The following is a 26,462-nucleotide window of genomic DNA, read 5'->3' on the forward strand; positions in this document are numbered from 1 at the left end:
AATCATTGTTAGTGTTCTCTTTTTCTAGTGTTGGTAATATATTTGTGTTTTACTTCTGACTTTATTTTTATGGAGGCAGGTAGATACATGTATTGTCTTAATGTAACAAGGAAGGATTTGGGGCAAAATACTTCATAGAGATGATTTAGAATCTATAGAATGTAGAGGAAGAATAGAGTGGAAGTGTCTAGTGTGTAGCCCCCTGACATTCACAGTCCTGTGACTGAAACCCAAAAGCTTATAAAATTTTACAACTCTGTAATATAATTTTATCATGTGTTATAATCTTTTTTAAAGGATCAATTGAAGACAATAAATGTTTTTTATGATGTTTTGTACTTTGCTTGTAGGTGCTTTGAAATTTACTGGATATATAGTTAGAATTCAATAGAATTATTTTTATTCATTTAAAACATATAAAATTAGAACAGTATTAAAATTATAAATGTGAAGTTGTTTAGCATTACTGCCTTTTCTTAAAGTTTATTTTCATTGTTAACTAAGTAAAAGTCTTCCCAGAGTTTCAGTAGCCTTTTTCTCACATCCATTGGTCAGAACTCAGTCATCTGTAGGTATAAAGGAGGCTCAAAGAGCAGGCACATTACTGCTTTAAATAAGATTGTGGTTCTATCAGTGTAGAAGGAGGTTAAATAATAGCAGTTAGGATTTAGTCAGGAGATAGAAACTGCCAGTAATTTGAGTGGAGAAAACCTGCAAATAAATAATTGTTAACTAAGTTAAAGGTGATTCACTACTAAATGGGTTAAAAGAGAATTCTGATTGTAACAAAGATAGCAGTTGCAGAAAGTGGTAAGGGAGGAAGGAACCTAGAAACCTAGAGCAAGATCTTGAAGGATGTCAGTCAGACCTCTGAGGAGAGGACACCGCTGCTACAGGAACACAGTGCCTGCCATGCTGTAGTATTGAGGAAGCTTGGTAGAGAGCTCCTGCTGTGGAACTGTGAGAGCCACCACTGCTGCCCATGTCCCTCACCTCTGAGCCACAGCATGCACGTCTACTCGCTGCCATTAGGAAAGCAAACAGGAGGAAGAAGATTCCCTTCTAACTCCTCAAGCCTAGCAGACTGTTTCCCATACCCTCTGTTGTCAGAGCCTATCACAAGCCAGCTGACAAAGGACAAATGTAGTTTGAAGAGTCTAGCTCCAGAATTGCAAAATGTGGAAAAGATGGTGGGTTTGGATGGAGCTAAGAGGTAATAAATTAATAATGGGCTCAGGTAGGTTACTAACACACTCGCCATAATAATTGAGCTCTAAAACAATAAGGCAGACTCACACTGGAAAAAGAAATCCTAATATCAACAGTTTTTTTGAGTAATCAATAGTATTTGAAGTGGCTACTTTACAATAATAGCTGAGAATAGATGTATTTAATTGGAAACAATGTTTGTATATACGAATATGTACTTTTTTGTATTATCAATTAATATGAGATATCAGTGGTCCATAGTTTGTGGAATGTATGAAGTTATAATTGTTTAGTGCCTCTGTTCATTCTTTGTTTTAGGATCCTTATCTTGATAAGTTTTTTGCTCTGGTGAATGCTCTGGATGAACACATGTTCCCAGTCCGAATTGGAGACATGCGAATCATGGAAAATAACTTAGAAAATGAATTGAAGAGCAGTATTGCAGCATTGAATTCATCTCAGTTGGAACCAGTGGTCCGATTTCTTTATCTTCTGCTTGATAAACTGATACTTTTAGTTGTTAGACCTCCTGTCATTGCTGGCCAAATAGGTAATTTACCTATGTTGGGGGAATCATGAAATTTATCATTCAACATTTCTAACTTTTACAGAAACAGACTCATGATTCCTTTTTGCCATCTCTATAAGGACTGTGTTTGACTTTGTGGGGCGTTGTTACTTACTTGTTTCTAATGCTGGAAAATAACTTTCTTTTGTTTCTATAAAATGTGCCATATAGACTTTTACTCAAATTATGAAAACAAATTTATTTATTCACTCATCAAATATTTATTAAGCACTTAATATGTACCATACAGTGATAGGCACTGACAAAGGCATGGTTTCTGATTTTAAGGATCTCTTAGACTAGTTAAGAAAACATGCAACTGATAAATCATATTGTGTTTTACATGACTTATAATCTATATTTTCACTCATCTGCTATCCTCTATTTAATATAGCTATTATTCTCTTCGTTGACTCAAAATCTCTATCTTCTTTTTCTTGTGAGTTTTTCTTGAAGGAGAGGTATTCAGGTTTCCTACCTTTTTTCCAAGATTCATTCCTTTACTTTTGCTAACAGCTTCCACCCAATCCTGCAAAGTAGTTGAGTTTGTGAGAAATTTCAGCTAACTTGTTATAGAAGTTTCGTATTAAGTGGTGGCACAAAGGAGAATAGTATTCAACTCCTTGAGATTTTTTTAGGGACACTTGTAAGTAGAGGTGATTCTTGGGTTGAGCATTTAAAGATGAGTAGGAGTCTGACAGGTAAATAAGTAGCCCAGGGAAATGAAACAGTATGTGTATAGTACACAAACAGATAAACTAACCTGGAAATTTTGGGGGAATTAAAGTAATTAGTTATGAATTGGAGGGTTAGTGATTAGAGATGATATTGGTTGTAGGGGAGATGAAGTAGGGTCCTTGACACATTAGGAAATTGGACTATTATTCTGTAAGAATCAATAGCCTTTGAAGGATCTGGTCTTAATTAGAAAAGTAATGTGACTAGGTTGGCTTTTATAAGGATGATTTTGCACGGAGGTAGATTGAAAGTGAGAAAATCTGGAGGCAGGCAGACAGATTTGAAATCTTGAATTTTATACAAAAATTTCTGTGGTCCTGATAAAAGACAGTGATGGTGGGATAGAGAAGAGAGGGTAGTTTAAGAGATACTGAAGAGATGTTGTAGAGAGTAATGTTACAGAAGTCATAGAAGATTTTAAGAAAAAAAAGTTAACATTGTTCATTTTTGTAGATTGTATAGTAAAATAATCACAATAGTAACAAACATTTCCACAACACTTACAGTGTACCAGGAATTGTGCTATGTACTTTATTTATATTAATGTATGAAATCTTTACAACTCTAGGTATAGGTATGAATTTCATGATTTCATGAATAAAATGATGAACATACGCTTAAAAATTTACCTAAGGGGCTTCCCTGGTGGCGCAGTGGTTGAGAGTCCGCCTGCCGATGCAGGGGACACGGGTTCATGCCCTGGTCTGGGAAGATCCCACATGCCGCAGAGCGGCTAGGCCCGTGAGCCATGGCCGCTGAGCCTGTGCGTCCGGAGCCTGTGCTCCACAACAGGAGAGGCCACAACAGTGAGAGGCCCGCGTACAGTCAAAAAAAAAAAAAATTTTACCTAAGGATTCAAACCCAAGCAACTGACTCTAGAGTCCCACTCTTACCTACTGTACTGAAGAAGTGTCCACTGGTGAAATTAACGAGAATAGTCTTGGTCAAATAGTGAAAGGAGAAACCAGATTACAGAGAATTTAGTAATAAATAGCAGATGGTGAAAGGAATGCAAAAAGCTTATACTGTTTTGAGAAGTTTAGTTAGAAGAGGATGCAAGGTTGATTAGGGCATAAGAGTGGAGAGATTTGAGCATGTTTATATGCTTTGAGAATTTATATAGAGGTGCAAGAGATTTTAATGAAGCAAGCATATAGGACAAAAATTAAGGTGGATAGATCATTCTTATATAGGAGACGAGCACTGCTTCTTTTGGAAAGGAACTAAAAATTGTTTCAGATTCTGATAAATTTATAGGAAGAATTTCAGGACTTTCATGCTCTATAAATTTCTACTCTGAGATAAAAAGCAGGATTTGTGGAGAAGGGAGTAAAGTGGACCTAGTTTTGTGAAGGATTCTGATGGTTTGGAATAGCTACTATGAGGAAAAGGAAAAGGAGTCAACCAGGAACACAGGTAGGATTGCTAAACCCTGCTTAGGTTTCTCTCTTTCTAGTCTCTCTTCTAGTTCAGTATATATAGATTAATCTTCCTAAATGACCACTCTATCTGATATTTCCACTTTTAGGAAAACTTATTGGCCTCATTATCTGTTCATAAATTCCTGTCTTGATTAAATAAATCATAAAATGTGAGGCGCTGTTGCTCAGAATGGCTGTTTGGATTATCCATTTATTCACTGAGCTACCAGAATTTCCCAATTTTTGCAAAATTCTTGTTATATACTAACTTGAATGGCTGGGTAGGTATTACTTAGCCTGGCATTTAATGTGCTATAGTCTTACCTCAACCTGGTTTTCTACCCTTTTTTCCTTCTAATCCTTTTACAGAGCTACTCACTTCAATTAAGTTGCTTATCAACTCTTTTCTATTAATATTTTTAATAATCTCCTTTTATTGGTAATTTTTATTTTATAAACAAAAGTAACATGTGCTCAATGTATGGTATTTAGTTTCTCAGAGTCATCTCTAAAATGAGAAGTTACTTCTCAAAGGTTATATATAAGATAGATTTTTTACTTATCATGTGCTTTGTATTGTTTTACAAAGTAGTGGGTACTGTTTGATGATTCTTTTTTTCTCACTAAGCAAAGCCACATAGTTTTCATGTTAAATTAGTAAAATTAGTTTTTTCTCATTTTTTTAAGAAAAGTATTTTTGATTCAGTTAATACAGTATCATAAAGATACCATAAAATTAATATCAAATATCATCTTTATACGCTTACTGTGTGTAGTCACTATACTTAATGCATATAGTGAAGGCAAAACCTTGATCTTTTTGGAACTTACAGTCTAAAGAAGTTAATGGAAAAATATTTTCCTCCTTCTTAAAAGTAAATCTAGGTCAAGCATCATTTGAAGCCATGGCATCAATTATAAATCGGCTTCACAAAAACTTGGAAGGAAATCATGACCAGCATGGCAGAAACAGCCTTCTCGCATCATATATCTATTATGTTTTTCGCCTACCGAATACTTACCCTAATTCACCATCACCAGGTATTTTATTCTTTTTACTAAGAAACTATCTTGCATAGATTATGTGTTCATAATAGGATTGAAATAATCTTGTAGTCCATGGTGTGATGCATTTATTCAATAGCCGACATTTGTTGAATGCCTGCTAAGTGCCATGGGCTATGCTATGTACTGGAGTTAAAAGGATAAACAGGTTGTATTTTAAAGCATCATTATTTATACAGCTTCCTTTAAGTTGAATTAGAGAGATCTTGGTTGAATTAATTTTTAGAAATGAACCTTGAAAATAACTTCCGTCTCTGGAAGCATTTTATCATTCCCAGTTAAGATAAATAATTTAGAAAAATGGTGCAGATGAACTAGTTTGCAAGGTAGAAATAGAGACACTGATGGACACCAAGGGGGGAAAGCGGGGCAGGGGGAGGTGGTGGTGGTGGGATGAATTGGGAGATTGGGATTGACATATATACACCAATATGTATAAAATAGATAACTAATAAGAACCTGCTGTATAAAAAATAAAATTTAAAAAAAGTTGCATCGCAAGGCATTATGGGTAAAGTTGGAAGGAAGAGTATTTAAGAATCCCCACTGAGGTTCTCTGAGTCTATTTGAGGCTAATGCAGTCATCTCAGCTTGATTTATGATTATGTAGTCTGACGTACGAACTGCTGTTTGTGAACAGTTTAATAAAAGGCTATTGCTCCAAATTCCAAATTAGCAGTGAGGGTGATTTCTATTAGAAAAGACATTTGTGGAGGATTTTGTTCTTGATACTTAATAAAGTGAGTTCTTTTTCTCAGTATGATACATGCTGTTGACTTGTGGCTCAGCTCTAGGGACCTGATGTTGTATTCAAAGAGTAAAAACATATCTCTGCTCATTGTTCATTTACTACATTTTGGGGTACATATGGCAAAGTTGTTTTCCTTACAGTTCCCAGTTCAGTTTTTTCTCTTGATTATGTGTTAAAAATATGTGCATAAAGTTCCCCAGTATCTCAGTAAAAAAAAAAAAGATAAATAGAATGTTATATTTGTCATTCAGAGTGCTATTGGACGTTAAAGAAGAAATACGATGGCTCAGTAGTTTCCTGGTAACCCTGTGAAACCTACAATACTGTAAAAGATTATCCTCTAGAAGAGTTCTGATCTCTTCATGGTCAATAAGATCATACAGCCTTTTTGAATATTAGAGCCCAGAGTAGCCACTTACTTTTGTTTTATATGACATAGGTGGTAGTGGTGGTGGTGGGGGATGTCTTAGTTTGAATCACTCTTTAGTTGTTCAGTTAGTAGGTTAATGATTATATTGTGCATACCTTTCAACCTGTTTACATATTTGTCTGTATGAGTCATCCATTCCTCACTAGTGATAATGGTAAGTGCCCTTTTCAGCTGTTGTCATTGTTAGCATTAATAATGGTGACAAGTAATTATGACATTCACTCTGAAAACTCGGCATAATAGTAATCTCAGTTTTAGCACGTTTTATTTCTTAATTGAAAAAGAGAGCTAATTGACTCTTAAAGTCTTGCTCATAATTTCCTATCTTGATTTCTAAAATTATAGTACTTGAGTCTCTGAGTACATAAGTGACTGTGGACTGTATATAATGCTACTCCATTTACTGTTCCATTCAGTACACTATTAGAATTTCACAGATTTTGCAAAATGTCTTTTTTACATGCTGACCTGAAGACTACAAACTACTTAGTTGACAGGTGTGTGTCATTTGCAAATATGACACTCAGAAAGATTTCTTTAAAAAAGAAAAATGGAGATACAGTTGTTGGGTACTTTATGTTCATAGATCCTGGTTGAATAATGGTATCAGGCTTGATTTCAGACAAAAAGGGGATTCTTTGCTTTTTTTTGTATAACCTGGGCTTTTAGGAGAATTATCTTTAGTATACATTTATGTATGTATATTATAAAGTTGCCATTTTGTTATAGTTAAAATTGTCACTGATAAAGATAGAGACCTAAGCCATAGTTTCATTTAAGAGATATTGACAGAAAATTGGCTCTCCCTCTTAGTGACTGTGTTTCAAGGGGCAGAGCAGGAGGGGTGGGAAAAAAGGAAAAGATATTAGCTGGAGCATTTTGGGTCTTAGACACCCTCATATATAAGGAAAGGTAACGTTTGTGTATGTTTCTTATTACTTTTGTTTTTTATTGTACATGTAATAATCATAGAAACATTGAAGAGATAATGATTGTATTTATAATTCACATGGTTTTGTCAGCTGCTGTAAAATAAATTATCTTTGTATAGCTATCACTAGGTCTGGCGTGTTTTTCTTATTTATAGTATTTTCATTTAGAAATAAAAGCAATTTATAATCTTTGTGGAATTTTGTAAAGTGGAAGAGATTTTTTCAGGTCCTTTGCTGATTAATTTTTTGCTTAATTATATGTTATTTTATGTACACCTCTAGGTCCTGGGGGTTTGGGAGGATCAGTGCATTATGCCACAATGGCTAGATCTGCTGTGAGACCTGCAAGCCTTAATTTAAATCGTTCTCGGAGCCTTAGTAATAGTAATCCAGATATATCTGGAACTCCCACGTCACCGGATGATGAAGTACGGTCAATCATCGGCAGTAAGGTAAACTGAAGATACGCATCTATAAATTTGGTTTTCAGGTTGTGAACAAATGAGAAATGTCCAATTGTTTTACTTTTTCTTAATTTTAAAGTGTATTTGAGTTAGTAATAAGAAAGAAATTGTACGTTTCTATTCTATCAGTGAACACATAAATGTTTGATGTTTCTATTAAATGTTTCTGCTATTACAAACTGGTTTGTGCGCTCTGCTCAAGAATATCTGCCGAATTAAAACATTTGTGCAGGATGACCAGTCACATACGACTCATTGTCTGTCTGATTATCATGTGAAAAATGGTTAGATTGATTTTCTAGAGGATTAAAAGAGACCTGTGACTGCTGTGTAGTTGGGACATACTATCAACTTAAAATATGAGCCTCCCTTCTCCAAAAATATCAACAACAATGATTAACAATTAATAGAGCTGCATTTCACATGGAAAACTCTATGTAAGATGCACCAGTATTAGAAAAATATGATTTATTTAGTCATGGTTAGTGATTATCCCAGACAATAAGGGAGAGGCCAGCCAATATAAGATCCAGCTATATTTTATGTAAGCATCAATCTTTATTACCCCCCAAAATATACTTAAGGAACAAGTAGTCATTACCTTTCTATAGTTAAAGTACAAAAATAACTCAGAGTTTGAAAAATCAAAGTGGAAAAAAAGAACAGTAAGACTGAGGCCAAGAAATCACATTATGCTGGGTTTTGACCAAACCATTTTAAATTGATTTTTTGCTATTAGAAAGAAGGAAGATACCTTTGTTATGGAATCACAGCCAACTTTTCTTTGGCATTTTAGTCTGTTAATTAGGATATGAGGAAGAATTAGTAAACGTGTTCTGGGGTCTGTGTTTAACCCTTAGCCTGAACTAAATAGACCTTATTATTTTTTTAATGATCTGAGCTTGTTTGTGTGAAATACTTGAATATGGATCAAACACATCAGAATTACTTAAATCTACTCATATGGTTACAGAAATTTTACATTCAGACACTTCTAATAAACTTTAGCATTGTGCATTTTAAAGTACCTTTTACGTAATTTGAAAGTAATTTCTCACAGATCAAAAATACATTTTTTAAAGTAATTTCTTACAGATAAAAAAAATATTTTGTAGCCTTATAATTTAAAAAATAAATTAAACATGAATTTCAATAACTTAAAGATCCAAATAGGTGTTACTCTAATTAAACAAACTTTCACTTTTTGTGAACTTTTGAGAAAATGATGTTCAGATGTATTTACATGGTTACTGCAGAGTAACCTGAGTAATATAGGAATTACAAAAGAGACGGCTTTTCTCCCTCCACATATCTTTCCATGTCTAGGAAGAGAAGGTTTTTTATCCTTGTCTTCATTCTTGATCTTTTCTCATTGTAATGGAGGTAATACTTAACATAATTTATGTACGTAAATACAGTTCTTCAGTGGAATGAATCTCATTTGTGAATTATAAGAAATTTTCCTATTAAAGAGCTTTAGACGCCATTTTTCTCAAGGTTCTACTTTTGAAACATCTCTTAATTTCCGTAAGATTTGCATTATGCTTCATTTAGCATAATTCTAGAGTTTTCCTTTATATATGATGTATTTGATAGATTATAACATCAAGATTTAGAACAAAAGTGTACATGTATTGGAATGATTATTTGTCTTTTTTCAAGTGGTTCATAAAATGGGACATAATAATGATGTAAACTTGCTTCTGGTATTATATACATAAACTTTTGAGAAAGCCGTCATAAGATGAGACTTTGTCTTATGACAATACAGTCTTGTCCTAATCAAATTTTATTCAAATGGTTTTTGTGTGTTCTTTTTTTTTTCTTTTGGTTGCATTATTTTTAATTATTTTTTTTGTTTTTTTGCGGTACGCGGGCCTTGCACTGTTGTGGCCTCTCCCGTTGCGGAGCACAGGCTCCGGACGCGCAGGCTCAGCGGCCATGGCTCACGGGCCCAGCCGCTCCGCGGCATGTGGGATCTTCCCAGACCAGGGCACGAACCCGCGTCCCCTGCGTCGGCAGGCAGACTCTCAACCACTGTGCCACCAGGGAAGCCTCCTGGTTGCATTATTTTTGATAGCTACCTACCTTCATTTTGGACTATCATTTAGTCATAATCCCTAATAATAATGGTGTATAATTTTATCTCATTGAAAAATTATAAGGAATCTGAAGTTTATTTATAGCTACTCTTTATTTATTCTGATTTTATTGGCTTGGAAATTAGAGAAACTCTTCTTTAATGATTTTTGTCTTTCACTCTGCCTTAGCCATGGTCATACCCTTAGTCTTGTCATGATGAATAACTTTAATCCTCATTATCTCAATTTCATGCATCTTGTTCTCTAACCATTAGCTCATATTTTTCTGCCTAATACCCCAACTCCAACAATTTCTCTGCTCAGCAACCTCCAATCACTTGATCGTATGACCTTTTTACTGTACCTCACGCCCCTGATGTTCTTTCTTCCAATTTAGCCGGCTTAAATTCCATGATCAATCATTATAATTATTACCATTATAAACAAACGTCAATTCCCTTATCTTTCCCTTACTTCATTTTACTTGCTTAGCCAAACCTCAAACCATAGCTGAATTCAGTTGACTGCCTGTGCCGTTAAACATGCTTTGAGAAATGCCATGATAACTGGTCTCATTTGAAATTAAAGGCCATGAACCTCAAGAGAGCCCTTAATGCTGTCAAGCAATTATACCATATTTCTTTATTCCATTTACTTTCCCATTCTCCCAGAAAAAGGCTTAATGCCTTCTTTGGTACCTCAAACCCTCTAACAGCTCCCCACCAGTCCCCCTCCTCACTTTATCTCCTACTTCATTAAGAAAATTGAGGCCATCAGAAGAAAACTTTTGTCACCTTTGACCATCACATCTACCTACCCACTGCCATCTACTACTACCTACTACTTAAAACTCTGCTATAGATGAACTGTCCATTTCCCTAAGTCCATTCCCTGTTTGTATACAACCACCTATCCCCTTTCACCTACTCAAGATCCTCACTCTAGCAGTTCTTTCATAACTGTTCTACATCATCAGTTTCTCCCCAGCTACTAAATCAACCCATCCCATAAAATGGGATAAAAAATAATTTTTTTTAAATTTCTCCCATAAAAAAATCTCCTCTCTAGTATTTCTGCTAGTAGCTTCTTCATCATTTCTCTGCTACCTTTTGTAGTAGAATTCCTTAGAAGAGTTTTCCATACTTGCTGTCTCCAATTCTTTTACTCTCGTTCTTTAACTCCTGTTACCCTACTTCAAACATATTCCTTGGATCTTCAGCCCATACTGCCCTTCTAATGCCCCCAGTGCTCTCCATGTTCTTAAATCCGAAGGTTAAATCTCAACACTTGGCTGAATTTACCTTACAGCAGCTTTTGACACAGTTAATTCTCCAATTTACTCTATTTACTTAGCTTCTAGGGCACTACACTCTCTTGATTTTCCTCTTTACTGATTATACCTTTTCAGTCTCCTTTGTAGATTCTTCTTTTTCTGATCTCTTAATTTGGAAGTGTCCCAGGCCTCTGTCCTTATTTCTTGTCTTCTCTTGTCTTGTTTTCTCTTTTCTCTACACTCACTCACTTCATGATCTTATGAAGTCCTGTTGTTGTAAGTATCACTTTATGCTGATATCTCACAAAAATTATATTTCAAGTACAGATCTCTCTCTGGAATTCTAAACTCAGCTGCCTTTTGTAAATCCTTTAGTTCAGATTTGCATATATGTTAAAGGTAGAGCCACTTCTCATCACCTCTAGTACTGCCATTTAGTCTGAACTACCATCATCTCTTCCTGAATTAATGTAATAGTCTTAAAGATGGTTTCCCTCCTTCCAAACTGCACTCACTTCACAACATAGCAACCAGAATGCTGCTTTAAAAACTTAAGTTACAAATAAACAAAACTTAAGTTGGATTATGTCATATCTCTGAGCAAGATCCTATGACTAACTCCTTTACCTCTTTTAAGTCTGTACTCAGAGAACTACCTTCTCCATGGGGTCTCCTCTGACCACTTATTTAAATGTATAGGTGTGTCTTTCTCCTTAGCCTAGTCCCGGGGACTTCTTATCCCCTTACTCTGTTTCTTTGACTCATAACATTTACTACCTTTTAATGTAACATATAAATTAGTTACCTGTTACATTAATTTTTTAGTGTTTGTCTCCCTTTATTAGAGTATAAGCTCCATGAGGGCAGAGATATTTGTTCACTGATGTATCCAAAGCAACTATAATGTCCAGCATATGAAAAGTACTCAAAAGACATGTATCCAAAGAATGAATGTTAGTAAGCATTGAGTATCTCTAGCAAGAGTAAACAAATTTTTAAAAATTGAATTATGCTTTTGTTTGCCCTCTTGCTATCAGGATTAATTAAATACTTAAAGATCTTAAGATATTCGGTTTTATGAAAATTTTAGTTAGACTTTATTTCCTAATACAAAATGCAGAACTCCTAAAGTTCTAAAATACTATCAACAGGCTTTTATTACTCTAGTGGCTATAAAACCATATTTGTGAGATTTTTTTCATAATTATTTTGCCAAAACTGATCTTTCTTTGTCCTAGCAATATTCTTTTAACATTCAGTTGTGTAAATGTATGGTTGCACCAGGTTTGAATTTTATTGCTTTTAAGCAAATGCCAGTGCAATTTTACATTGATAATTAGTTTCTTTCTAATGTATCATCTCCTATTTTTTCATTTATTTTTCAAAAACTGAGAGCTTACTGTGTGCATAGCTTACTAAATCCACTATGCTGAGGATTGTATTGAAACATGAGTATTGATGTCAAGTCAGATACACTGTGAGCCTTATTCAGGGAAGGAGCCTATCTATACCTAAGGGACAAAACAAAATAATAATGTTACAGAGATTTGGCAAAAACAGAATAAAAACACTTTCATGCACATGTACACACATTTGATTAATCTCTTCTGTTAGTTGGAGGTATGTAAACATAGTTATTATATTAGTAAATATCAGTGATGACTTTGCTTAACTAAGGGCTGTTTGATATAATTCTTAGCTGTATGACATTTAAATTGTGGAAGTAATTTGCTTTACAAATAAATTGGCCACCAGTTTTCTTTAAACAGTTGGCTTTGACTTGATGTGATTATAACTGTTCAGAGCCTCAGTTTTGTGGATATAATGTATAATTAATGGCACAAAGAAATTTATTGTTTATTCTCACATTACTCATTAGCATGTGCCTTAGTTTTAAAGGAAATTATTAAGCAAGAAGTTAAAAAGTGAACTTTTGAGTATGGCAAAGTTATTGTTTTTCTTTTTGTAGAAATTTATGGTAGAGGAGCACAATTGTAATTTTGCAGAAATTAGATGCTTATATTTTGTTATTTTTGTAACATGAGTAGTGACATAATTTGGGAGACTGAAAAGTTTTGTTTTAACTTACCTGAAAAACGTATTGTGTGCTGATTTGCTTTTATTTGAAATAATATAATGGGCTTCTGAGAAGTCTTTATTAATACCTATAAAATGGGGTATTTTATTTTAAACAAATCTATTGATTACATAATTTTATGGGTATTTGAATATTGCCCAATATACTTCGCTAGGAAGCATTTAAAAAAACATGTATGGCAAATTTTTGTTAAAATTATTTTTTAAGAGTTTACTATATTTGAGGCATTGTATTCAGTGATTTACTTCCATTATTTACTTTGATCTTTACAGTATTAGGGAGACACTTATCATTATTCCTATTTTGTAGCTAAGAAACTGAAAAAGAGATTAGATAACTTACCTTAGATTTTACAGTTAGTAAGCAGTAGAACCTGGATTTGAATTTTAACTCTCATCTTACACATTCAGTGTCAAAAATGAGGGGAAATGGGTAGTTACTGTATCATCATTTCAACTTCTTTGTATTTTTGGAAAAAATAGTGAGAAAAGGAAGGGAAATATTCTCCCTAAAAGCTAAGCCCTTGAGAGCTAGTAGTAGTTTGTCTTCCCTCTTTCCCCCTCCCCTTTCCTCCTCCCCTCCCTTTTCCTTCCCCCCACCTCCTCCTTCCCTTCCCACAATATACATGCATGGGCCTCACTCCCAGAGATTATTTAACTGTTCAGAGGTAGGGCCCTGCACATTTGTGGTGGTGGTTGTCCTTAACCTTACCAGGTGATACTAATGTCTACATAGAGTTGATTACCACTGTTTACTCTTTCTTTTCTTTTACCTATCCTTCTTTGGTGCTTTCTGGTTTGGGTTCATACTCAGGCCCTAATATTTTTAGTTGGCTTGTCTTGTGTGGTCTTCAGCAGTCCTCTAAAAATCTATTCTACCTTGCTCAGTTCTATTCATAGGTTCCCAGGGCCCAGCCCATGTTGCTGAATCTGGATTTCTGGGGGTAAGGGCCAGAATCTGAATTTTATAATTCAGGTGATTCTAATAATCAATTTTAAGAAATTGAAGTAAAGCCCCAGTTCCCTTTACCTGGGATCATAATAACCTCTTTCAGAGAAGACAGACATAATTCACTTCTGGTCATACACATTAATAGCATATTAAATTAACTTCAAATTAACGATAGTGATGATGAAGATACAATTCCTACAGACAGCCCTGGCATAATGTTTTTCCTTATAATATTTATATAAAAAAGTAGCCCATTATGTTTTTTTTAAAATAATAAAATTCATAAATTTATTATTTGTTAATAAATCTACCCATTATGTTTAATTTCAACAAGCATAATAAGACTGAGCACAACTCCAAATCTACCATCATTTTTAGGAAGGAGCAAATATCGGGCATCTTTTTTTTTTCTTAATTTTTTACTTAATTTTTTTTATTGGTCCCTAAAAGAAGAGGCAAGTTCAAAAAGAATTATGGAGTATTGCTACACAGAAGTTTTCGGTTGATGACAGATGGAATAAAATTAGTCTTTTAGACAAGATTGGAATGTTTTTCTTCTTCAATTTTTTTTTTCTTTTTCCTTTAAACCCTAGTTAGATTTAGAGGAAATTGTCTGTTGCTAACTTGTACCATCTCTGAAGAGAGTTTGGGGGGATGGTGCTGTGGGATCTTTAGTTGTTGATACTTAAAGGTGATCCCTTTATATAAAGAGAAATTACCTTTAAATGCTATACTTAATTTTCTTTGTGATTTTTTAAAAATTATGTAATGAGATAATTTTGATGAACTAATATTCTATAGATGCCTAAAAATTTTGGTTGCTTTAACAGTACTAATTAAAAACATGTTTGCATTGGAAAGTCTGGATTTCTTTAAGAATATAGCATGCCACGTGTAATATTTCTTTCCTTTCCAACTGCTTTCTATTATATGCTTAGGGTTTAGACCGCTCCAATTCCTGGGTTAACACTGGTGGTCCAAAAGCTGCCCCATGGGGATCCAACCCCAGTCCAAGTGCAGAATCAACACAGGTGGTGTTTATATTAGAGGTTTCTTTATTCGCTGCTGATGTTTCCCTTTAGAACATTACTTTTTAGTATATACTATGATTTCAGTGGCTTGCTTTTTAATAATTAAAAAGTGTGTATTTTTGTTTACTTAGCACATTTTCCAACTGCTATGCATGAATACCACCAATTGCACCAGTAATACTCTCCTTTCCTATTTCCTGTCTCCTTCTCCTTCCCTCCTATACACCCCATTGATGTTTCAGTGCCTGCTGCTTATGCAATTGATGGCTTTGATAACAGTTTCTACTTTTGGGGTAGTGCATCTTTAGTAGGAATTTAAAAATTTTTTGTGTGGAAAAAACCTGACAGTTTTCCATTCGCTTTTGGTTTAAAGTGTAGTTATTGTATCATTGTCATTTAGCATTTACTATCTTGTCATTTTCTTCATAATCACTGACTAGAAATATTGGTAATAAACTGAAATTAAATATGAACAGTATATGATCCCCATGCTATAAGATTAAGTGCCAGAAGCAAAAATCTGTTTTAAACTGTACTGTGTTGCAAAGTATGAAATTTGTTGTAACTTATTTGTACTAGATTTTGCTTACTTAAGTCTAATTGCTTGATAGCTAATACTGCATGATTCCTCAAAATATACTTCTCATCTGTGTATTGGCTTTGGAGGACAATGCTCTCGTTCTTCAAGAAAAATTTTAATTGCAAATTTATTATAAATGATTTATATTTAATATAGTATATGGCTAACCTGAATCGTAATTTTTGATGATAGTGAAACATGAAAGAAATGATTCTAAACTTTTAATTTTTTAATTAAATATAAAATTCTTGATTTCTCTTTTTGGTCCAAGACCAGTGAGAAGTATGTTTTTACTTTTTACATTTTCTTACTAGATACATGCATGTGTATAGATCACACAGATAAAAGTTTCATTCTTTGCAGCACTCTGGATTTATATAATCATTAAAATACTTATCTTTTAAAGATAAAATAAATAGAAGCCATTTTGATACTTCTAATGCATTGTCGTTAAAGCAACTTAAAATAATGAAAATGGGATGAGCAATAAAACAGATGGCTGTTAAAATGACAGTAAAGCTCTATGTAAAAAATTGTATATAATCCTTGAACTGCATAGTCATCCACAGCAGACTTTAATGGTATCTCGTCATTCATTCATCTTCACTCCATAGGCTATGGATCGCAGTTGTAATCGTATGTCTTCGCACACAGAGACGTCAAGTTTCTTACAAACATTAACGGGACGCTTACCAACTAAAAAGGTAGATTCATATGAAGATAGTCCATGTAAGGGGAAAATAATTCCAACAATTACGTAGATGTAAGGATTCTTTACATAACCAGTATGAGACGTTACAATAACTGCACTGTTTTTAAAAATACATTTGAGCAAGCATTGCTTGTTTGATGTCTTTTTGGGCATACCTCTCCATTGCAAGCTCTTTTACATTATTATAATGTTTATATCTTTGCAGATGACTGTTTTTAGAGTTTAGTGCATTAAATTTGATCATTAAATTTTAGTACCAAAAAGATTGTATCAACTCTTAATTCTGTTTCTGTAACTGCTTCTGTTTTGTGTTTTAAATCTCCAGGGAAAGGAAGATGAGTTAGAAAAATTATCACTCTTAGTAAGATATGTTGATTTGCTTCCCTTATGCACAGTTTTGTTAGTCCTTTTTCATATTAATATACACTATTGTGCAAATGCTTTGTATGCATATCCATTATAAGGCAGGAAATTTCTGCTATTTTAATAAAAAGACTTTAAATACCTGAAAACTTGAAAATTAATGGCTGATATCAAAGTTTAAATTTTTAAAGGTATTTCCTAAATTGTACCAGCAAAGTTCATGAATGTATTTGCATATGCTGAAATATGTATGTAAGGCACAAGCCAGATTTTATTTGTAACTGTGAGTTTTGGGTCTAGTTTCTTTTTGCACGTACAATTTAGGAGGCTACTTCCCACCTGTCGTTTTAAAATTACATTTTACTCCAAGATAACATGTAATTTTTCCAGCTATTCAACATGCCACTGTCTTATGTGTATAAATAGCCGTTTCGTTAATGGGTGTCCTCACTGCATCATTGAATGGTTCACATGCCTTATTTTGCTTATTCTCATTATATCTTCATTTGTACTTGCATTATTTGGTTTGTGTTACCAGCAGACCTGACACTGATAATAACTTTGGATTTACTTCTGGATAGCTATTTCATGAGGAGCTGGCTTTGCAGTGGGTTGTTTGCAGTGGCAGCGTTCGGGAATCAGCTTTGCAACAAGCCTGGTTCTTTTTTGAGTTAATGGTGAGCAAACTAAACACATTCTTTGTTTTTCTTGTTAAACAATTTTGTGTTAGCTCATGATTTTATCCTAGAATCTTTTCCTATTGCCCATCTTATGGTTTTACATGTGCCTCCAAGACAAAATTACCTTTGCTACATCTCTAAATAAACACTGTGGACAGTCAGCACAATTTAGATGGAGTTATAAAGCTAATTTAAACTATATTTTTAGGGATAGTTGCAGAAGCTAACTATCTTTTTAAAGGAAACCTGTGATACATTCTTTCTTAATCTGAACATGCTAGTGTATAATGGCAGTACTATTGATTTCATACCAGATAAAAAGAGCTTTATAGATACCTACTGCTTTTATGGTTAGAAAGCTCTTAGGGAAATGCCAGTCACAGCCAATGAAAAACAACAACACTTTCTACTTAATTCAGTAAATGATATTAAAACAAATAAATGAATTAATATTTTAATAAATATCTATACACACACAACATAAGCACATATATACACAAAAGCAATATACATTTATTAAGTACGTACAGTATGGTAGCACAGCCCTATGGGCTAGGGATTACCAAGGCACAGAGAGATTAAGTAACTTGTTTAAGTATACATAGCTTGTATACAGCAGAGCTGTGATTCAAACTTAGGCATCCTGGCACTAGGGACCTTCCTCTCTAGCTTTAGAAAGCTGAAATCACTGAAACTTTTTCTTCCAAAAAAATTATGTAAAATAATAAATAAGAAACAAAGGAAAGCAAAACAACAAAAAAGAGACAGAAAAAAGAAAAAGAAAAGAAACAATGGAAGTTTCTAGAGTATGCCATAGAATCATTCTTAGCATTGAGTGTTACTTATGTTGAAGATTAGAAGACATTTCTTGTGCAAGTTAAAACTACAATGAGGTATCGCCTCGCACCAGTCAGAATGGCCATCATTAAAAATCCTACAAATAATAATTGCTGGAAAGTATGTGGAGAAAAGGAAACCGTTCTGCACTGTTGGTGGGAATGTAAATTGGTGTAGCCACTATGGAGTATAGTATGGAGGTTCCTTAAAAAACTAAAAATAGAGCTACCATATGATCCATCAATCCCACTCCGGGGCATATATCCGGAGAAAACTCTTAATTCAAAAAGTTACATGCACCCCAGTGTCATAGCAGCACTATTTACAATATCCGAGACATGGAAGCAGCTTAAATATCCATCGAGAGATGAATGGATAAAGAATATGTGGAATACATATACATTGGAATACTATTCAACCATAAAAAAGAATGAAATAGTGCCATTTGCAGCAACATAGATGCACCTAGAGATTATCCTACTAAGTGAAGTAAGCCAGAGAGAGAAAAGTTAAATACCATATGATATCACTTATATGTGTAATCCAAAATATGATACAAATGAACTTGTTTACAAAACAGACTCAGACATAGAAAACAAACTTACAGTTACCAAAGGGGAAAGAAGGTGGGAGAGGGATAAATTAGGACTTTGGGATTAGCAGATACAAACTACTGTATATAAAATAAGCAACAAGGCCGCACTGTATAGCACAGGGAACTATATTCAATATCCTATAATAAACCATAATGGAAAAGAATATGAAAAAGAATATATATATATAACTGAATCACTTTGCTGTAACCAAAAACTAACACAACATTGTAAATCAACTATACTTCAGTAAAAGATTTTAAAAAAGATGTTTTGTCTAGAGATTTGCTAATCTACAAAAAAAATAAACCAGGGACCATATGTAAATGGTAGGCAACTCATTTTTTTCCCCTAGAGAATAAACACCAAATTGTAATTCATGTGCTTTTAATGTAAGATCAAATGACTTTTTTAAAATAGTCTTACATGTATGTTCAGATTTCTTAAACATGAAATAGTTTGACTTGTCTCTGTTATTTACCAACTGTAAAACCTTGTCATTAATTTCCCTGAATTAAAAATTTTTAGTACCGTTAACACATTGTTGTGATATAAGAATCCATATCTAAAAGTATTTGGTAAATTGAAACCACTTTAGTTTTTACCTAACATTTTATTCTTAATATCTAGTCATCAATATTTAATGTACACCCACCATATGCCACGAGATGCTAGGTGCTAAAGATTCTACATGCAGTCAAGGTTTCTAACCTCTCAGAGCTAACAGTTGGGGGGACATGGAATGGCAGAACTGTTAAGTCTTGGAAAGATTTAATTTAAAATAATTTTAAAGGATGAAATTTTTTTCTGTTGACATACCCATAATTTGTTTCCCACTGATAGCCAGGATAATGTCATGAAGCTGATACAGAGATTGAGTTGTATCGTGTTTGATATTTCTCTAGCGCATACAAAATATTGTAGGGAACTTTTTCAAAATATTTGATGAGTTAAAAGTATTTTATCTATCTGTTAAATTACGTGGTATGTTGACAAAATAGCCCTAATGTTTAGAATCTCTGTAACTGTTCATTACATCCATAAGAAATTAAACGAATGGCTTATTTCTTTTTTCAGGTAAAGAGCATGGTGCACCATTTATACTTTAATGATAAACTTGATGCACCAAGGAAAAGTCGTTTTCCAGAACGTTTCATGGATGACATTGCTGCTCTTGTCAGCACAATTGCTAGTGATATAGTTTCACGATTTCAGAAGGTAACGGTAACTTATTTTTTTAAACAAAATCTGTGTTTCAAGCACATGTTAAACTATATTTGTTTTTCTTTTAATTGTTTCCCAGGACACAGAAATGGTTGAGAGACTCAACACAAGCCTTGCATTCTTTCTCAATGATCTGTTGTCTGTTATGGACAGAGGATTTGTCTTTAGCCTTATAAAGACCTGCTATAAACAGGTAATGCCTAATTAGTAATAATTAGTAATCAAATAATTTAAATGCTGCGTTTGCTCTTTTAGGGCTGGAGCTAAGAGATTTTTCAAGAACACATTTATATAATGATGTTTTTAAAAAGTGGCATATTTTTATTAGTAAGGGAAAGATAAATTACATTTATTGGGACACAGGACTGTGGCAAGCTGCTGTCAGTACAGCTGGCTTTTCATTGAGTTATACTGGCCCACTTATGACTTTTAGATTCTCATTCAGAAGTAGACCATCAAGTCAGGAGTCTAAATGTAAAGCAGCCCCAAGGTGCCATGCGAGAGTAGCATTTTTACTGAATGAACAGCTAACCCAACCTTTTCTGTCTTAAGTGATTTTTAAAGCAGTTGCATTTTGCTGTGTATTCCTCATGATGAAGCCCTAGACATTGTAGAGTTTAGAAGCATGAGTAGATGTTTACCCAAGTCACAAATATTATTATCTAGCTTTTTCTAAACTCAAAGTATCCTAGAAGTTTTCTACAAACAGCTGGTTTTGTTTTAAATTTTTTATCAAATGATTAATGAAACCTGGCTTTTAGAAAACATTAGTTATCCATCCTGATAGACCATTTGGGTACTGAGCTGTATAATCATCCTAGAATTACCTTTTAAGGGAGCTTTAAAAATGTACAGATCTCTGTGCCCCATCCCAGCATTTCTGAGGAGTTTGAACCCTGGTGGTGGGGGTGGGAATGTGGGAAACAGTGCTTATAACGTACTCCCTGCTGGTCCACAGATTAGTTTTCGGGACCTACTGGTTAAAAATGCTATTTGGCAGTCTAATACTTAGAATTTTGAAGCTCTGTTCTATTGGATGCCAATATTGTATGTTTCTATAATAGAGAAGTTAAAACTATGTGTGGGCACTGATCTATTTGCAAGTATTTGCAACACTATGTATTATTTTTACTTTTTCCCTGATATTTCATGTATTATTGCTCCCAAAACCTGTCCTGTCTTTATTCTTCAAGCACTGGCCTCCTACATTTGCCAAACATTAAACTAGACTCTACGGATGCTAAAACTATTCAAATAAGTCAGTCTGTATGTGTTTCCTCAAGTAGCTAATGGGTGTAGTTTGGGAAAATAGATAATTATAAATATAGGTTAACACAAGGTGCTGTAAAAATAATGGATAATTTATATTAGGAAGTTATTTTGGTGGTATACTTTTTCTTCATAAAGTGTATCTTTGAGAAGTGGAAATATTAATGCTATATTGGAAATATAAGAATGTGGCTTTAAGAATGCACCTAGTCAGTGGATTTATACAGTAAATCTTGTAGTTCCAAATTTTTAATTTTAGGAGTAACTTTGGAAAAAGCCGATACTGTTATTTAAACCACAAAACTCAAAACTGCTCACTGAGTACTGTTCTTTAATTCTTCTTTTTGGTTGAATTTGTTTTATTTATTTATTTTTATTATTTTTAAAATCTTTATTGGAGTATAACTGCTTTACAATGGTGTGTTAGTTTCTGCTTTATAACAAAGTGAATCAGTTATACATATACATACGTTCCCATATTTCTTCCCTCTTGCGTCTCCCTCCCTCCCACCCTCCCTATCCCACCGCTCTAGGTGGTCACAAAGCACCGAGTTGATCTCCCTGTGCTATGCAGCTGCTTCCCACTAGCTATCTATTTTATGTTTGGTAGTGTATGATAGTGTCCACGCCACTCTCTGGCTTTGTCACAGCTTACCCTTCCCCCTCCCCATATCCTCAAGTCCATTCTCTAGTAGATCTGTGTCTTTATTCCTGTCTTACCCCTAGGTTCTTCATGACATTTTAATTTTTTTCTTATTCCATATATATGTGTTAGCATACAGTATTTGTCTTTCTCTTTTTGACTTGACTCTGTATGACAGACTCTAGGTCCATCCACCTCACTACAAATAACTCAATTTTGTTTCTTTTTATGGCTGAGTAATTTTCCATTGTATGTATGTGCCACATCTTCTTTATCCATTCATCCGATGATGGGCACTTAGGTTGTTTCCATCTCCAGGCTATTGTAAATAGAGCTGCAATGAACATTTTGGTACATGACTCTTTTGGAATTATGGTTTTCTCAGGGTATATGCCCAGTAGTGGGATTGCTGGGTCATATGGTAGTTCTATTTGTAGTTTTTTAAGGAACCTCCATACCGTTCTTCATAGTGGCTGTACCAATTCACATTCCCACCAGCAGTGCAAGAGTGTTCCCTTTTCTCCACACCCTCTCCAGCATTTATTGTTTCTAGATTTTTTGATGTTGGCCATTCTGACCAGTGTGAGATGATATCTCATTGTAGTTTTGATTTGCATTTCTCTAATGATTAATGATGTTGAGCATTCTTTCATGTGTTTGTTGGCAGTCTGTATATCTTCTTTGGAGAAATGTCTGTTTAGGTCTTCTGCCCATTTTTGGATTGGGTTGTTTGTTTTTTTGTTATTGAGCTGCATGAGCTGCTTGTAAATTTTGGAGATGAATCCTTTGTCAGTTGCTTCATTTGCAAATATTTTCTCCCATTCTGAGGGTTGTCTTTTGGTCTTGTTTATGGTTTCCTTTGCTGTGCAAAAGATTTGAAGTTTCATTAGGTCCCATTTGTTTATTTTTGTTTTTATTTCCATTACTCTAGGAGGTGGCTCAAAAAGGATCTTGATGTGATTTATATCATAGAGTGTTCTACATATGTTTTCCTCTAAGAGTTTGATAGTTTCTGGCCTTACATTTAGGTCTTTAATCCATTTTGAGCTTATTTTTGTGTATGGTGTTAGGGAGTGATCTAATCTCATACTTTTACATGTATCTGTCCAGTTTTCCCAGCACCACTTATTGAAGAGGCTGTCCTTTCTCCACTGTACATTCCTGCCTCCTTTATCAAAGATAAGGTGACCATATGTGCGTGGGTTTATCTCTGGGCTTTCTATCCTGTTCCATTGATCTGTCTTTCTGTTTTTGTGCCAGTACCATACTGTCTTGATTACTGTAGCTTTGTAGTATAGTCTGAAGTCAGGAAGCCTGATTCCTCCAGCTCCGTTTTTAGTTCTCAAGATTGCTTTGGCTATTCGGGGTCTTTTGTGTTTCCATACAAATTGTGAAATTTTTTGTTCTAGTTCTGTGAAAAATGCCAGTGGTAGTTTGATGGGGATTGCACTGAATCTGTAGATTGCTTTGGGTAGTAGAGTCATTTTCACAATGTTGATTCTTCCAATCCAAGAACATCATATATCTCTCCATCTATTTGTATCATCTTTAATCTCTTTCGTCAGTGTCTTATAATTTTCCGCATATAGGTCTTTTGTCTCCTCAGGTAGGTTTATTCCTAGTTATTTTATTCTTTTTGTTGCAATGGTAAATGGGAGTGTTTTCTTGATTTCACTTTCAGATTTTTCATCATTAGTGTATAGGAATGCCAGAGATTTCTGTGCATTAATTTTGTATCCTGCTACTTTACCAAATTCATTGATTAGCTCTTTTAGTTTTCTGGTAGCATCTTTAGGTTCTCTATGTATAGTATCATGTCATCTGCAAACAGTGACAGCTTTACTTCTTCTTTTCTGATTTGGATTCCTATAATTTCCTTTTCTTGATTGCTGTGGCTGAAACTTCCAAAACTATGTTGAATAAGAGTGGTAAGAGTGGGCAACCTTGTCTTCTTCCTGATCTTAGTGGAAATGCTCTCAGTTTTTCACCATTGAGGATGATGTTGGCTGTGGGCTTGTCATATATGGCCTTGATTATGTTGAGGAAAATTTCCTCTATGCCTACTTTCTGCAGGGTTTTTATCATAAATAGATGTTAAATTTTGTCGAAAGCTTTTTCTGCATCTATTGAGATGATCATATGGTTTTTCTCCTTTAGTTTGTTAATATGGTATATCACATTGATTGATTTGCGTATATTGAAGAATCCTTGCATTCCTGGAATAAACCCCACTTGGTCATGGTGTATGATCCGTTTAATGTGCTGTTGTATTCTGTTTGCTAGTATTATGTTGAGGATTTTTGCATCTATGTTCATCAGTGATATTGGCCTGTAGTTTCTTTCTTTGTGATGTCTTTGTCTGGTTTGGTATCAGGGTGATGGTGGCCTCGTAGAATGAGTTTGGGAGTGTTCCTCCCTCTGCTGTATTTTGGAAGAGTTTGAGAAGGATAGGCATTAGCTCTTCTCTGAATGTTGGATAGAATTTGCCTGTGAAGCTATCTGGTCCTGGGCTTTTGTTTGTTGGAAGATTTTTAATCACAGTTTCAATTTCAGGGCTTGTGATTGGTCTGTTCATATTTTCTATTTCTTCCTGATTTAGTCTTGGCAGGTTGTGCATTTCTAAGAATTTGTCCATTTCTTCCAGGTTGTCCATTTTATTGGCATAGAGTTGCTTGTAGTAATCTCCCATGATCTTTTGTATTTCTGCAGTGTCAGTTGTTACTTCTCCTTTTTCATTTCTAATTCTGTTGATCTGAGTCTTCTCCCTTTTCTTCTTGATGAGTCTGGCTAATGGTTTATCAATTTTGTTTATCTTCTCAAAGAACCAGCTTTTAGTTTTATTGATCTTCGCTATCGTTTCCTTCATTTCTTTTTCATTTATTTCTGATCTGATCTTTATTATTTATTTCCTTCTGCTAACTTTGAGGTTTTTTTGTTCTTCTTTCTGTAATTGCTTTAGGTGCAAGATTAGGTTTTTTATTCGAGATGTTTCCTGTTTCTTAAGGTAGGATTGTATTGTTATAAACTTCTCTCTTAGAACTGCTTCTGCTGCATCCCATAGGTTTTGGGTTGTCGTGTCTCCATTGTCATTTGTTTCTAGATATTTTTTGATTTTCTCTTTGATTTCCTCAGTGACCACTTTTTTATTAAGTAGTGTATTGTTTAGCCTCCATGTGTTTGTATTTTTTACAGATCTTTTCCTGTAATTGATATCTAGTCTCATAGCGTTGTGGTTGGAAAAGATACTTGACACAATTTCAATTTTCTTAAATGTATCAGGGCTTGATTTGTGACCCCAGATATGATGTATCCTGGAGAATATTCCATGAGCACTTGAGAAAAATGTGTATTCTGTTGTTTTTGGATGGAATGTCCTATAAATATCAATTAAGTCCATCTTGTTTAATGTATCATTTAAAGCTTGCGTTTCCTTGTTTATTTTCATTTTGGATGATCTGTCCATTGGTGAAAGTGGGGTGTTAAAGTCCCCTACTATGAATGTGTTACTGTTGATTTTCCCTTTTGTGGCTGTTAGTATTTGCCTTATGTGTTTAGGTGCTCCTATGTTGGGTGCATAAATATTCACAATTGTTATATCTTCTTCTTGGATCGACTCCTTGATCATTATGTAGTGTCCTTCCTTGTCTCTTGTAATAGTCTTTATTTTAAAGTCTATTTCATCTGATATGAGAATTGCTACTCCAGCTTTCTTTTGGTTTCCATTTGCATGGAATATCTTTTTCCATCCCCTCACTTTCAGTCTGTATGTGTCCCTAGGTCTGAAGTGGGTCTCTTGTAGACAGTATATATATGGGTCTTGTTTTTGTATCCATTCAGCCAGTCTGTGTCCTTTGGTCAGAGCATTTAGTCCAATTACATTTAAGGTAATTATCGATATGTATATTCCTATTCCCATTTTCTTAATTGTTTTGGGTTTGTTATTGTAGGTCTTTTCCTTCTTTTGTGTGTCTTGCCTAGAGAAGATCCTTTAGCCTTTGTTGTAAAGCTGGTTTGGTGGTGCTGAACTCTCAGCTTTTGCTTGTCTGTAAAGGTTTTAATTTCTTCATCAAATCTGAATGAGATCCTTGCTGGGTAGAGTAATCTTGGTTGTAGGTTTTTCTCCTTCGTTACTTTAAATATGTCCTGCCAGTCCCTTCTGGCTTGCAGAGTTTCTGCTGAAAGATCAGCTGTTAACCTAATGGGGATTCTCTTGTGTGTTATTTGTTGTTTTTCCCTTGCTGCTTTTAATATGTTTTCTTTGTATTTAATTTTTGACAGTTTGATTAATATGTGTCTTGGCATGTTTCTCCTTGGATTTATCCTGTATGGGACTCTCTGTGCTTCCTGGACTTGATTAAGTATTTCCTCTCCCATATTAGGGAAGTTTTCAACTATAATCTCTTCAAATATTTTCTCAGTCCCTTTCTTTTTCTCTTCTTCTTCTGGAACCCCTATAATTCGAATGTTGGTGTGTTTAATGTTGTCCCAGAGGTCTCTGAGACTGTCCTCAGTTCTTTTCATTCTTTTTTCTTTATTCTGCTCTGCAGTA

The 26,462-nt window shown here is 34.4% G+C and overlaps 1 protein-coding gene across 9 annotated transcripts in view; it reads left to right on the forward strand.

Annotated features, from left to right (window-relative positions):
* Positions 1-26,462, forward strand: part of DOCK7 (dedicator of cytokinesis 7) — a 212,703-nt gene that overhangs the window by 113,013 nt on the left and 73,228 nt on the right. For 6 of the 9 annotated variants that reach the window (XR_002173088.3, XR_012324513.1, XM_073788983.1 and 3 more), the window contains 8 exons: positions 1,528-1,759; positions 4,813-4,977; positions 7,397-7,566; positions 14,920-15,012; positions 16,207-16,296; positions 17,249-17,344; positions 19,855-19,995; positions 20,081-20,194. Coding sequence is in view for 7 of the 9 variants with exons in the window: in XM_073788983.1 (XP_073645084.1) it covers positions 1,528-1,759; positions 4,813-4,977; positions 7,397-7,566; positions 14,920-15,012; positions 16,207-16,296; positions 17,249-17,344; positions 19,855-19,995; positions 20,081-20,194 (1,101 nt within the window). In the remaining 2 variants the exon portion in view is untranslated. Of the gene's footprint in view, positions 1-1,527; positions 1,760-4,812; positions 4,978-7,396; positions 7,567-14,919; positions 15,013-16,206; positions 16,297-17,248; positions 17,345-19,854; positions 19,996-20,080; positions 20,195-26,462 lie in introns of those variants that run through there. The other 3 variants (XM_073788992.1, XM_019919421.3, XM_019919426.3) reach the window with 2 other exon arrangements.

This window comes from Tursiops truncatus, chromosome 1 (genome assembly GCF_011762595.2).
Source record: "Tursiops truncatus isolate mTurTru1 chromosome 1, mTurTru1.mat.Y, whole genome shotgun sequence".
NCBI classification, from domain to species: Eukaryota; Metazoa; Chordata; class Mammalia; order Artiodactyla; family Delphinidae; genus Tursiops; species Tursiops truncatus.